Consider the following 14,743-nt stretch of genomic DNA (forward strand, 5'->3'; position numbering starts at 1 on the left):
ATATGGGCCCTCAGCTACACAGAGGTGGCTAATAACGTGCAGAAGGAGGAGACCGTCCTCAACATCCAGTTTGTGCTGCTGGACTGCTCGCATCTCAAGTTCTCGCTGGTGCAGCACTGCAACGAGTGGCAGAACAAGTTCACGACGCTGCTCAAGGAGATGGCCGCCCGGCGCCTCCTGGAGCTGCACACCTACCTGAAGGAGAACGCGGAGAAGTACGGGCGGGCGCACGGCCTGGCGGGCGGGGAGAGCACGACCTGCCCTGTCTCCTTAACTGTGCTCTTTGCCCGACTTTAGAATAAGCCGCCCTCCCCAGACGCTGGAGGAACTGGGGGTCAGTTTGCAACTCATGGATACCCTGCAGCACGACTTGCCCAACCTGGAGACCCAGATTCCTCCCATCCACGAGCAATTCGCCATTCTTGAGAAGTACGAGGTGCCCGTTGAGGAGAATGTGAGTTCCAGTGCCGTTTGGTCCCAAGTTGAACCCATGCCAGCAGGAGGTAGTATGGGAAGCTGATCTCTCACATAGTAGATCCCTCTGCTGTCAGGAGGGAGAGCAGACGTGTGTGTGTGTGTGTGTGTGTGTGTGTGTGTATGTGTAGTGGGGAGTGTGGAGAAGGTTCAAGATTCAAAAGCCTCTGAGAGCCAAAGCTAATTCAAATGATATTTCTGGTTAGTTTATGGAGTTCTTTTAAAGTTTTTTTGTTTTTATTTTTGTTGTTAATCCTCACCTGAGGATATTTTTTCCCCAATGACTCTTTTTTTAGAGAAAGTGGAAGGAAGGGGGAGAGAGAGAGAGAGAGGGAGGGAGAGAGAGAGAGAAAGAGAGAGAGAGAGAGAGAGGCTCTTCAATGTGAGAGACACATCGATTGGTTGCTTCCCACATGCGCCGCAATCAGGGGGATCAAGCCTGCAACCGAGGTACCTGCTCTTGACTGGAATCGGATCCAGGACCCTTCAGTCCCTGGGCTGACACTTAATCCACTGAGATAACCCACCTAACGCTATTTATGGAGTTCTTTTAGGCCCAGCAGCTCACTGCTTGATTTCTTTGGGCCTCTTTGCACGCAGAACTTGGCCACAGACTGCTGCGGAGGATCAGAAAAGAGCCCTTAAAGGCCTCGGGGAGATGGACAGAACTTCTGCTCGTGGGTCACCCTCCCCTCTCTGATGTCCCCAGGTCCTGGAGATGCTGAACAGTCTCAATGGGGAGTGGGTTGTCTTCCAACAAACTCTGCTGGACAGCGAACAGATGTTGAAGAAACACAAGGAGAAATTCAAGACAAGCCTTATCCACTCAGCTGATGATTTCAAGAAGAAAGCCCATAATCTTCTGGAAGAATTTGGCACCAAAGGTACCCCTTTCGTGTCCTCTCCTCCTCCTTTACCTTTGGTTTGACACAGTCTTTCAAAGGTTACAGCCGAGGGGGGTGCGAACAAGGATGAGCGGAGGAAGGACTCTAGGGGGGACAGGAAAAGAGCAGTGGCACTTCTGTCAGCGACGCAGCTGTGGTGGGTCAGACAGCAGCCCAACTCACAGTTCCAGTTTTCGTACACCCACCTCCCAAGTCCCACCTGTGTCTGATTCTTGAGCCACATGTACTAGTTTTGGTAAGATTAATCATCATTCTTTCAATGCATTTTCTCTTATTTTCCTTTCCTTCCCTCTCTCATGTGAGGAAGAAGTGAGATTTACCCACAAAGAGGTAGGAGAGCGATGACAGTCCTTTCAGAGGACCATGACCTTGAGTGGGAATCTGAGCTTCATCTGGGATTTTCCACAGGCCCCTTCACCAGTAATGTGGGACACCAGACCGCTCTAGATCAGATCGCCCAAATGCGGGCCATGCTGAATGCCATGAGGGAGGAAGAAAACACTCTCCGTACCAACTTGGGCATCTTCAAGATCGAGCAGCCAGCCTCCAAGGACCTGCAGAACCTGGAGAAGGTGGGGTGCTGAGTTAGGCCCTATGATAATTAAGCATATGGGGCAGGTGACAGGCGAATGCACCCTAAGGGCCTGGAAAAACAGCTGGGACTAGGAAGATGGGAACATGAGGAGCTTTTTATTTTATTTTATTTTAAAATATATTTTATTGATTTCAGAGAGGAAGGAGAGGGAGAGAGATAGAAACATCAAAGATGAGAGAGAATCATTGATCAGCTACCTCCTGCACTTCCCACTACTGGGGATTGAGTCTGCAAGCCTGGCATGTGCCCTGACCAGAATTGAAAGGTGACCTCCTGGTTCATAGGTTGACTCCCAACCACTGAGCCATGCTGGCCGGGCATGAGTAGCTTTTTAAAAAAAATTGATGTAAAATTCAGATAAGAACCAGCTTAAAGTGAACAGTTACTCAGTGGCAGTTAGTACATTCACAGTGTTGTGTATCCATTACCTCTAGTTTTAAAACATCTTCATCACCCCAAAAGGAAACCCTGTATCCACAGCAGTCATTCCCCTTCCGGTCTCTCCCCAGTCCTTGTTGGCCACTAACCTGTTTCCTATGCATGTGGATTTGCTTATTCTGAACATTTTATATAAATGGAGTCATACAAATATGTGGCTCTTCGTATCTGGCTTCTTTCACTTAGCATGATATCTTCAAGGTTCATCCGTGTTGTAGCATGTGCCAGTCAATATTTCATTTCTTTTTGTGGCTGGCTAGTATTCTATTGTATGAATTTACCACATTTTGTTTATCCATTAACAAGTAATGGACACTTGGGTTGTTTCCACCGTTCAGCTGTTGTGAGTAGTGCTGCTATGAACATGTGTGTACTTGTATTTGTTTGAGTCTCTGTTCCCAGTTCTTGTGGGTATGTACCCAGGAGTGGAATTGCTGGATCATATGGTAATTCTATGTTTGACTTTTTGAGGACTTGCCAAACTATTTCCCACAGCAGCTGCACCATTTTACACTCCCACTAGCAATGTACGAGGGTTTCTATTTCTCTGCATCCTCGCCAACACTTACTCCTCGCCCCCCACTTCTTTTTGGGTCCTAGCCATTCTGGTGGGTGTGAAGTTGAGTCTCATTGTGGTTTTGATTTGCATGTCTCTACTGACTAGTGATGCTGAATATACTTTCCTGTGCTTGTTATTTGATCGGCTCGTAAGGCAAGAGAGTAGAGAAAGAAATCTGAATTGAGGAGGCAGCTCTATTGCCTGGAGGGAAAAACTTCTCAGATGAGAGGAGCAAAGAACCTGAGTGTTTGTCAGGAAGAAAGAGGGCAAGAGTCATGCTATTTACATCTTTCTGCTCTCTGCCACGAAGGAGCTAGACGCACTCCAGCAAATCTGGGAGATCACACGGGACTGGGAGGAAAACTGGAACCAGTGGAAGACCGGTCGGTTCCTGAACCTGCAGACAGAGGCCATGGAGACCATGGCCCATGGGCTGTATCGTCGCCTTACAAGACTAGCCAAAGAGTTTAAGGTGTGCGAAGAAAGGAGGGAAGGGGGCAGAGGATAAGCCAACTGAGGAAGGGGAACTGTGCAGGTAAGATTGTCAGCTCGTCTGATACTTCCCACTTTTGCTCAGGACCGAAACTGGGAAATTATTGAAACCACTCGATCAAAACTCGAGCAGTTCAAGAGGACCATGCCTCTCATCTCAGACCTGCGAAACTCCGCTCTTAGAGAGAGGTAAGTCTCCTCCGCTCCTGGGGTGACCGTCTGGCCGGTCCCCTCTGTGGTGATCATAGCTCTCTGTGCCCCTCTGTCTACAAACACACTTCTGGAAGAGACCTTCATTAGAGCCTGCCACGGCCCTCTGTTTCTCGCACTGTCCTGGATTCTGTATTCCTTCTCTGCTTCCTCCCCGCTCTGTCTCCTCTCACTTTATGCCATCTGTCTTAGCTAAGCTTGATGCCTTCTGCCATACAAAAGTTCTTATTTTGATGCAGCCAAAAGTATAACTTTCTTTCTTTTTAAAAAATAGTTTATTGATTTTTAGAAAGAGAGGAAAGGAGAGGGAGAGGGAGAGAGAGAGAAACTTTGATGTGAAGGTGTAACATCCATCTGCTGCCTCCCTACAAGGGATCAAGCCCACAACCAGGGCATGCGCCCTTGACTGGGAATTGAACCAGCAACCTTTTGCTGCACAGAACACCGCCCAACCTATGAGCCACACTGGCCAGGGCAACAACTTTCTTTGTGGTTTTTGCTTCTGTGCCTTGTTTAAGACCACTTTATTTACTTAACTTATTTAATCTCTCTAAGCCTCAGCTTCTTCATATATAAATGGAATGACAATAATTCGGCATTTATACAGGGGCGTGGAAACTTTTTTCTGCCAAGGGCCTTTTGGATATTTATAACATCATTCGTGGGCCATGCAAAATTATCCCCTTAAAAATTAATCTGCTATACTTAACATTTTCACCCCCAATGCGTTGGCAGGACCAGACCAAATGATTTTGTGGGCCCTATATGGCCTACGGGCTGGACATTTCCCACCCCTGATTTATAGAGTGGTTGTGAGAATTAAGTGAGATGTTTCATGTAGGGCACTTAGCCCAGCACAGAATCTATAATAAAACTGTAGTGATCCATCTTAACTCCCTTCTCCTGAGAATCACACATCAATCTCTGTATTCCCCACGGTGCCCAAGTTGCCTGTTAGAGCCTTTTTAGTAAATAGGGGTGAAATCATGAATGAATAAATATACATCATAATATCCCAATGGGAGGAAGCTCAGGAGTGACGCTAATACATTTCAGCAGGCCCTGGTGTTCTGCCCTCTAAACTGACCTCTGTCCCTGGCTGCAGGCACTGGGATCAGGTCAGGGATGAGATCCAACGGGAGTTTGATCAGGAATCTGAAAGCTTTACTTTGGAGAAGATTGTGGAACTTGGAATGGATCAACACGTGGAGAAGATTGGGGAGATCTCTGCCTCAGCAACCAAAGAACTGGCAATAGAGTTGGTATGACAGAGTCCTCTCCATACTCCCCCGCTTCCTAAGCCTGGAGCAAAGGCTTCCAGCTTTTTATCGTCTGATGGCTTCTTGCAGCTCCTGTTCCCCTTGGGGATTAAATATCTGATTGTCGTGTCCCCCGATTTCTCTCCACAGGCATTACAAAACATTGCCAAGACCTGGGAAGTGATTCAGCTAGACCTGATACCCTACAAGGATAAGGGCTATCACCGCCTCAGGTGGAGAGGGCCTCGGGGAGCTAGAGAGGGGGGCTGTGTGACCTGGGCTGCGGAGCGGGGACCAAGGATTGGCAGATGGGGAAGGAACATGATTTTGAGGCTTTCCTCCCCAGAGGCACAGAGGAAGTATTCCAGGCACTGGAAGATAACCAGGTGGCTCTGTCCACCATGAAGGCATCTCGTTTTGTCAAGGCCTTTGAGAAGGAGGTGGACCACTGGGAGCGCTGCCTCTCCCTCATCTTGGAAGTTATTGAGACAGTGCTCACAGTACAGCGTCAGTGGATGTACCTGGAGGTCAGGACTCACGGCCTGAGCTCTTCCTACGCCTTGTTTTCGCTCCCTTGTTTGCATAGGGCCTAATATTTGCCCCGTTATCAGCTTCATTTTCCCACCCCCACAGCGATTCTTCCTTCAGGACCCAAGCACTAGTTTTTACCTCTCATCGTCAGTTCCCTCCCTGAAAAGCCTTGTTCTTTTCATTACTTTTCTTGGACCCAGATCTCTGACCTCTCTGACCCTTTGATTCTAATGCTCCTTATCTTCTACTCAGCTATCACCCATGGTCTGGGAGCTGGGAGCAGAGTGTGGAGAGTATGTGAGAAACGCCTCTCACTCCAAAATTCTTGGCCCTTCAGAATATCTTCCTAGGAGAGGACATCCGTAAGCAGCTGCCCAATGAGTCAGCCTTGTTTGACCAGGTCAACAGCAGGTGGAAAACCATCATGGAGCGGATGAGCAAGGACAGCAATGCTCTCCGGAGCACCCACTATCCAGGTCTGAGCTCCCCGGCCTCTTGCCCTGGCATAACCTCAGGTTGTGTTTTATGTGTGAAGTCATGGCCACCGGGTTCACTTATTGGAAGATGACTATGTACCTGGCTGCCATACCATCACCATGGCTACTTCTAAGCATTAAATAATAGTTCAGTAAATTCAGTAAATTCAGTTCAATAAACGTTTGAGTGGAGTACAATGTAGTGGTTAAGAGAATGGGATATGGAATCGGGCAGACAAGTTCAAAATCTGACTTACGCTTTACTGATTGTATGCTCTTGGGCAGCTCCCTCCCTCCGTGCCACAGTTTCCTCACCTGTAGCAGGGGGATTAATGATAGCTATTTCTCAGGGCTTACAAGAGTTATACAGGAGTACATAACACTGAGTAGAGGGTCTGCTGTAAAGTTAGTGCTCAATTAATAACACCGTGTCTCAAAAAAAAAAAAAAATAACACCGTGTCTCAGGAAGTCCTGATTGAGAAATCCCTCTTCTCTCTCTCTCTCTCTCTCTCTTTAATATCTTTTTTTTTTTTTTAATTATTCTGATAAAATGTAAGTATTAGGTTATGCAAAGTTGAGTGAAAACATGTATTATTCTGCTGTTAGTGTTGCACCCACCTGGTGTCATTTATAGTTATTGCAACACTAGAGGCTCAATGCACAAAATTTGTGCAAGGGTCTCGGCCCTTGCAGCTTCGGTGGCTTGCCTCAGCCCTCGCAGCCCTGGCTGTCTGGTCTAATTAGCATATTACATTTTTACCAGCAGGACTCCCTCTTCTCTAGCTGACTCATCTCATGAGATGATGCAGATAAATGAGATCAGGCAAATAAAGCACTTATCACATTAAATGGCACAGAGTAAGCCCTTGGTTACTATTAGCTTGTGTTATTATTACATTGACTTTATTATTATTTTTCTTTATTTTATTTTTTTCATCACTATTTATGCCCCCATACCCTCTTCCACCTCCACCCACCCACTCCCCTCACCCCTGCAAACATTGACTTTAGTTATCAGATTAACTAGTCTTCATTGTAGATACTTTGGTAGGGGATGGGGAAAGAGGTAAACATGGTGAGGCCTGGTTGATTGCTATATATTGGCCTAAAGAATCAGGAAGTCACGTTTTTTGTGACTGGCACCTACAATGGGTGTCCTGAGGAGAGAGTTTTGTCAAGTGGTATAGAGAACTTCTTTATTTTGCTTAGGGTCAAATCTAACAATTCTTCCTTTTCCCAAGAATTGAATATACATATAAGAAACCCACATAATTATTCTGATAAAATGTAAGTATTAGGTTATGCAAAGTTGAGTGAAAACATGTATTATTCTGCTGTTAGTGTTGCACCCACCTGGTGTCATTTATAGTTATTGCAACACTAGAGGCTCAATGCACAAAATTTGTGCAAGGGTCTCGGCCCTTGCAGCTTCGGTGGCTTGCCTCAGCCCTCGCAGCCCTGGCTGTCTGGTCTAATTAGCATATTACATTTTTATTATTATAGATTATTGACTACTAGAGGCCCAGTGAACAAAATTCATGCACGGGAGTGAGAGAGGGGGTCCCTCAGCCTGGCCTGCACCCTCTCGCAATCCGGGACCCCTTGGAAGATGTCTGATTGCTGCATTAGGCCTGATCCCACAGAGTTTGGGGGATTGGGCCTAAACCAGCAGTCGGACATCCCTCTCGAAACAGGGACTGCTGGCTCCTAACTGCTCCCCTGCCTGCCTGATTGCCCCTAGCCGCCTCTGCCGTGGCTCCCCCACAGCAGCTTCATCTGGAGGGACTTCCAGAATGATGTCCGGAAGGTTGTTTGGCTGTTTGGTCTAATTAGCATATTACATTTTTATTATTATAGATGATTGACTACTAGAGGCCCAGTGCACAAAATTCATGCACGGGAGTGAGAGAGGGGGTCCCTCAGCCTGGCCTGCACCCTCTCGCAATCCGGGACCCCTTGGGAGATGTCTGATTACTGGATTAGGCCTGATCCCACAGGGTTTGGGGGATTGGGCCTAAACCAGCAGTCGGACATCCCTCTCGAAACAGGGACTGCTGGCTCCTAACTGCTCACCTGCCTGCCTGACTGATCACCCCTAACCATTCTGCATGCCTGCCTCGTTGTCCCAACCACTTGCCTGCCTGCCTGATCACCCCTAATCACTCTGCTTGCCTGCCTGATCGCCTGTAACTGCTCACCTGCCTGCCTGATTGCCCCTAACCGCCTCTGCCTTGGCTCCCCCACAGCAGCTTCATCTGGAAGGACTTCCAGAATGATGTCCGGAAGGTTGTTTGGCTGTTTGGTCTAATTAGCATATTACGCTTGTATAATTATAGATGTTCCCCAAGCTTGTACGTTACATCCCTGTGACTATATTATAACTGCCAATCTGTACTTTTCAATTCTTTCACCTCATTCACCCAGCCTCCCAGTCCCTCTCTCATCTGGCAATCATCAGTTTGTTCTCTGTGTCTATGAGGTTTTTAAACAATTGTTCTTTTTAAAGAAGTATGTTTTTATTGATTTCAGAGAGAGGAAAGGAGAGGTAGAGAGAGATAGAAATATCAATGATGAGAGAGAATCATTGATTGGCTGCCTCCTGCATGCCCCCTACTTGGGGATTGAGCCTGCAACCCGGGCATGTGCCCTGACAGGGAATCCAACTGTGACCTCCTGGTTCATAGGTTGATACTCAAACACTGAGCCTCACGGGCCTGGGTTATGAGGGCTTTTTTTTCTTTTCTTTATTTTTGTTGATACAGATGTCCCCATTTCCCTTCTCCCCTCCCCCGCATTTGCTTGCTTCCACCCAGCCCCACCCCTCTTTCCCCCTGGCTATCACCACATTGTTATCTGTGTCTGAATTATGCATATCTGTTATTTGGCTAATCCCTTCGACTTCTTTCATCCAGTTCCCCCTCCCCCTGCCCCTCTGACAGCTATCAGTCTGTTCCATGTATCCATGTCTCTGTTTTTGTTTTGTTCGTCGGTTTATTTAGTTCATTAGATTTCACATATAAGTGAGATCATATGGTATATGAATTTGTTTCTGTTTTGTTTTATCTATTTTGTTTTTTAGATTCCACATAAGTGAAATCATATGCATTTGTCTTTCTCTGTCTGACTTACATTACTTAGCATAATACCCTGTAGGTTCATTCATGTTGTCGCAAATGGTTAAGATTTTATTCTTTTTATGACTAAGTAATATTTCAATATATGTAGCACATTTTTTTTCATCCATTCAGCTTTTGATTGGAGCATTTAATCCATTTACATTTGAAGTAATTATTGATAGGTATGTAGTTATTGCCATTTTATTAATAGTTTCCTGATTGTCTTTATAGTTCTCTGTTCCTTTCTTATTCTCTTGCTCTCTTTTTTTAAAAATATATTTGATTGATTTTTACAGAGAAGAAGGGAGAGGGATAGAGAGTTAGAAACATCGATCAGCTGCCTCCTGCACACCCCCTACTGGGGATGTGCCCACAACCAAGGTACATGCCCTTGACCGGAATCGAACCTGGGATGACGCTCTATCCACTGAGCCAAACCGGTTAGGGCTCTTGCTCTCTTCTCTTGTATGTTGATAACTTTCCGTAGATTCTTTTCTCTTTGTTTCTGTGGATCCCTTCTTTATTTCTTGAATACCTTGTAGACTTTGAGTTTGTGGTTGCCATGTTTGTGGTTGCCAGGCATCTATTTTAAGTTGCTGGTTGCTTAATTTCAAACACATCACTACCAGTTTTACTTGATCCCTCCACGTTTGTTTTGTCATTTTTTCACTTTTTGTGTATGTATGTTTGTGTGTATCCCTTAATTTGCTGTTGTAATTACACATAATCTTTCTACTTTTGCCTTTTAACCTTAAACTAGTTTTAGTGTTGGGTAATCTATGACTTTTATTATGTGTTTGCCTTTGTCAGTGAGAATTTTTTTTGCGATATTTTCTTACTCATATTTTTTCTTCTTCTTCAAGAAGTCCCTTTAACATTTCTTGTAATACTGATTTGATGGTGATGAACTCCTTCAGCTTTTTCTTGTCTGGGAAGCTCTTTATCTGTCCTTTGATTTTAAATGATAGCTTTGATTTTAAAAGATAGAGTAATCTTGGTTGTAGGCCCTTGCTTTTCAGCACTTTGAATGTTTTGGGCCAATTCCTGTCTAGTGCTCTTTTCACAGTGCTATATTACAACTCCAGTCGTTGCAGTCCTCTTTTATTGTGTGTATGAGCTAAGTATTTGATTCTAATGATTTGACTTGTTAGGTTGTATATGTGTAGAACAGTCTCTAATTTTCAGACTCTTGCGGTGACTGGCAGAGCCCCAGTTCTTTGGTGAAATGAAACTGTTCCAAAGACTGAGGAGAGATGTAGTACATTAATAGAATCATATGTGGTATATAATAATGTATAATGTATATAATAGTGTATAATGAATACTTTATAATGAATTAATAGAGAATGAGATAAGCATGATGGATTGATTGGGGACACTTCTCTGCTTCCTAAAACAATTATGACAATCTGTACTCATTCAAGAACTGGCAGAGTAGATATAGTTGGATACTCTAGATCTACTCAGGACAGTGGTAAAAGAGCCATCAAATGTCATTTATTGCTTTTCTTCCCAGGTCTCCTGGACTCATTGATAGAAATGAACGCAATCCTGGAAGATATTCAGAAGTCTCTGGATATGTATTTAGAAACCAAACGCCATATTTTCCCCCGCTTCTATTTCCTGTCCAATGATGACCTCCTGGAGATTCTGGGCCAGTCTCGCAACCCAGAGGCTGTGCAGCCACACCTCAAAAAATGCTTTGACAACATCAAATTTCTGAAAATGCAGAAGGTAAATAGAGTTGGCTATAATGAGATGAAGGGCAGGGGAGGATGTTGAGGTCAAGCTATTCAAGGCCTTGAAGGAGACAATGTCCTCCCAATGGGAGGGGGATATTAATGATTCTGGATTATGTGGGATAGAACTTTTTAGAATTGGTAATATTGAGGGGAGAGGAGCAGACATTACTCTCAAAGGGGTCCAAACACCATCTAGGCAGATTCTAGGAGTAAGCAGTCCAGGCCATTAATAGCTTCTTATTTCTACAGGTTGGGGGACCCAGCAGCAAATGGGAAGCTGTGGGAATGTTTTCAGGTGATGGCGAATATATTGATTTCCTCCACCCGGTAATTTTAGAAGGGCCTGTGGAGGTGAGTTGTGGCAAAGGTTTAAGAATCAAGCTGATTTTATTCCCGTTAGAAAGTTTGCTTGCTCTGTGAGGAGAGAACATCTCTGTGAAGGGATATTAACCACGTTTTGCCCTTCCTGAAAACTGTAATCTCTATGGTGACCCCCAAAATCTGTCATCTGGCCTCCATATCCCCCAGGGGCCCAAGCCAGATACTACCCAGGTTCTACTTTTATCTTTGGTCCATGCCCTGCAGTTCTGTTGCTTAAGCACCTTTCCCGTGGGGACTCTTGTCTTGGCCTCTGAGGCCGAGCCATCCTGTTCTCTCACCTCTCCTCAGTCCTGGCTTGGTGATGTGGAGCGGAACATGAGGGTAACCCTCCGGGACCTTCTCCGGACCTGCCGTCTGTCCCTCAAGAAGTTTCTTAACAAGAGGGACAAATGGGTGAAGGATTGGGCTGGCCAGGTGAGCTCGGGTCAATAGAAATGAAGGAACAAGAAACATAGGGCTGAAAGGGAGCAGCAAAAGTAAAGACAAAATCTTAAATATGAAAATGCTGGTTTTTAAAAAAAATGCTGGTTTCTTGTGCCCCTGCTCTGGGCCTAGGTCCTGGAACCCCGCATGCCAGACCCTTAGCTCCTAACTTTAAGTATGTGCCCCACCCTTCAGAGCAGATTAGCATATGAGAGAGGAGTAGCGCCAGGTCCCTGGATATGGGAGCTGGGCTGTGTGGGTAGCCAGGGACAGGGTTTTGGAATACAGCCTCTGTACATGTGTTAGATGGTGATCGCTGCCAGTCAGATCCAGTGGACGGCTGATGTCGCCAAGTGCCTGCAGACAGCTAAGGAGCGGGGAGACAAGAAAATCCTCAAGGTCATGAAGAAGAAGCAGGTGGGGAACCCTACAAGTACAGGATGGGCCTGGAGTTAGAGTTGGAGGGACGGAGTGATAAATTGGAGTCAGAATTAGAGATGAGCTGGTGGGAAAGGGTCAGAATGAGGGTGCTTTATGGGAGAAGTCAGTGAGGAAAGTTTGGGTGGAATAGAAGTACCTTTTTCTATGCTGATATTGGGAATCTGGAGTTAGAGTGCGGTTGGGATTAGCTTGGGGTTGAGAGTTAGGCTGGGATGAGGTGGGATTGACTTTGATTGCATTGATCCATCTGCTCTCTTCCCTGCCACCTCATTCTGCAGGTGTCAATACTGAATAAGTATTCAGAAGCTATCAGGGGGAACTTGACCAAGATCATACGGCTTAAAATTGTGGCTCTGGTGACCATAGAAGTTCATGCCCGAGATGTGTTGGAGAAGCTTTATAAGAGTGGCCTCATGGATGTCAATGCTTTTGAGTGGCTCAGCCAGCTGCGCTTCTACTGGGAGAAGGTGCAGGTGGGCCAGCTCCCCACTCTTGTACCTTAAACCCAATCCTAATGCATTAATTAAATTCCTATTCTCTAAATACAATAATATTCTAGTCTAGGCCTTAGTCCTATTACAGTGCCCTAATCTAGTTCTTAAGTCTGTCGCAAGTCTCTTCAATCAGAAATGGCAACCATTTTCCAGTTGGTATTCACTATGGGTGTCACTTGACCAGAACTAGAAAGACTGCTGCAATGGACTAGGGCTGACATGCAATGAACCCAGTGTCCATCTTGGCTATAAACTCTTTCCTCTTGCTAACTCCAAACGGAACCCCGCATCTTCTAACTCTGACCTCCTTGCATCACCAGCCCTACTCTCAGTCATTGCCCAGCTCTAACTCTTCCTCTAAGCCCACCTCTCTCGGACTCTGCCATTTCTCCAGGATCTTGATGACTGCATCATCCGCCAGACCAACACACAATTCCAGTATGGCTATGAGTACTTGGGTAACTCTGGCCGGCTTGTCATCACCCCGCTTACAGACAGGTCAGCCATGTGGGATGAACAAGGTGTTTGGGTGGGGGCAGCGAATGCCAAGTGAAGGCTCCCAGGAGTCTGACTTGAGTCCTGTCCTGAGTTCTCAGGTGTTACATGACACTGACGACAGCATTGCACCTGCATCGAGGGGGCTCCCCCAAAGGCCCAGCAGGCACGGGGAAGACAGAGACCGTCAAGGACCTGGGCAAGTCCCTTGGCATCTATGTCATCGTGGTCAACTGTTCCGAGGGCCTGGACTATAAGTCCATGGGCCGGATGTACTCAGGCCTGGCCCAGGTCAGCATCCTGCCATCCTGCCCCAGAGGCCCCTTAAATATCTTTAGTCCCAGAAAATCAGCTGGAACCCAAATCTGATTTAGTGCTTTGTAACTGACAACGTTACATCACCTCAGTTCTTAAAGTTGTACCTCCCTGAACTGCACTCTGCTTATTTGCATAATCAGAAGATTCTCTAAGGATTAAATAAGTTAATGCCTGTAAACCGGTGCATAGTGTATGCGCTCAGTGTTCCCAAGTTCTCTACCCGTCTCTTTCCAACTCACACCTTTTCTAGCATTCCCCCGGACTGTCCCTGTCTGATGGAAAGCTCTGGCCAGGAACTACCACAGCACTATGCTCCCACTGCCCACTTCCCTGCCCCCCTCCCTACATTTTGGAGGCCACCTCACCGATCAGAACACTCCAGGCAGAGCTATGTTAGTCACACCTTCTAGTTTCTTCCAACCTGGGGTACTTCTCTTGCTGCCAGTGAATCTGCCTCCCACCCTACAGACAGGTGCCTGGGGCTGCTTTGATGAGTTTAACCGCATCAACATTGAGGTGCTGTCAGTGGTGGCCCAGCAGATCCTGTCAATCCTATCCGCCCTGGCTGCCGGCCTCGCCCGCTTCTATTTTGAGGGCTTTGAAATAAATCTGGTGTGGTCCTGTGGGATCTTCATCACCATGAATCCTGGTAAGGGCCAGGGAATAGATGGGGCTCCAGCGGCAGGGGGAGAACTGGGTGTCCAGGGCAAACAACTGTGTCCTGCCTGGCCCGTGTATTTAGCCGAGTAAAATATGGCTAAAGACAGGGAAGTATGAGAGAAGAACAAACATACGACTTTCTGGGAGAAGCGGAGGCTACGTGTATAGAAAGTGAGGCAAAAGTAGGTTTATAGTTGTGAGCACACAACATATAGAGTTTATTCTTGTATTATTTATTAACTAGAGGCCCAGTGCATAGATTCATGTACATCGAAAGGAAATTAATTAAAAGTTGGCTGGTGGGGCAGGACTGGGCCAGAAGGGCGTCTGCAGAGTGAGCAGGGTCCCCCTCCAGCAAGTGGGGTCCCTCGGCCTGGCCTGCAGGGATCGGGCAGAAACCAGCAGTCCGACATCCCCCAAGGGGTCCTGGAGTGCAAGAGGGCACTCTGCAAAGTTGCTGTTGCTCAGCAGCTCCTGCATTGAGCGTCTGCCCCCGGTGGGCAGTGTGCATCATAGCTACTGGTTGGAGCATCTTCCCCCTGGGGGTCATTGCGTGTCATAGCTACTGGTTGGACAGTCGCTTAGGCTTTGCAAGAGGGCTCTGCAAAGTTGCTGTTGCTCAGCAGCTCCTGCATTGAGCGTCTGCCCCCGGTGGGCAGTGTGCATCATAGCTACTGGTTGGAGCATCTTCCCCCTGGGGGTCATTGCGTGTCATAGCTACTGGTTGGAGACA

General features: G+C 46.6%; 1 protein-coding gene across 1 annotated transcript in view; it reads left to right on the forward strand.

Annotated features, from left to right (window-relative positions):
- The window catches only part of DNAH2 (dynein, axonemal, heavy chain 2), a 101,113-nt gene that overhangs the window by 30,482 nt on the left and 55,888 nt on the right, over positions 1–14,743 (forward strand). Inside the window, exons 19-36 of the mRNA XM_015562576.1 lie at positions 15–215; positions 298–454; positions 1,184–1,358; positions 1,788–1,951; positions 3,282–3,443; positions 3,549–3,652; positions 4,779–4,935; positions 5,083–5,165; positions 5,279–5,459; positions 5,801–5,939; positions 10,573–10,790; positions 11,048–11,149; positions 11,468–11,593; positions 11,909–12,019; positions 12,322–12,510; positions 12,932–13,035; positions 13,134–13,323; positions 13,819–13,999. Coding sequence (XP_015418062.1) covers positions 15–215; positions 298–454; positions 1,184–1,358; positions 1,788–1,951; positions 3,282–3,443; positions 3,549–3,652; positions 4,779–4,935; positions 5,083–5,165; positions 5,279–5,459; positions 5,801–5,939; positions 10,573–10,790; positions 11,048–11,149; positions 11,468–11,593; positions 11,909–12,019; positions 12,322–12,510; positions 12,932–13,035; positions 13,134–13,323; positions 13,819–13,999 — 2,744 coding nt within the window. The remainder of the gene's footprint in view (positions 1–14; positions 216–297; positions 455–1,183; positions 1,359–1,787; positions 1,952–3,281; positions 3,444–3,548; positions 3,653–4,778; positions 4,936–5,082; positions 5,166–5,278; positions 5,460–5,800; positions 5,940–10,572; positions 10,791–11,047; positions 11,150–11,467; positions 11,594–11,908; positions 12,020–12,321; positions 12,511–12,931; positions 13,036–13,133; positions 13,324–13,818; positions 14,000–14,743) is intronic.

This window comes from Myotis davidii, unplaced genomic scaffold, assembly GCF_000327345.1.
Source record: "Myotis davidii unplaced genomic scaffold, ASM32734v1 scaffold37, whole genome shotgun sequence".
NCBI lineage: Eukaryota > Metazoa > Chordata > Mammalia > Chiroptera > Vespertilionidae > Myotis > Myotis davidii.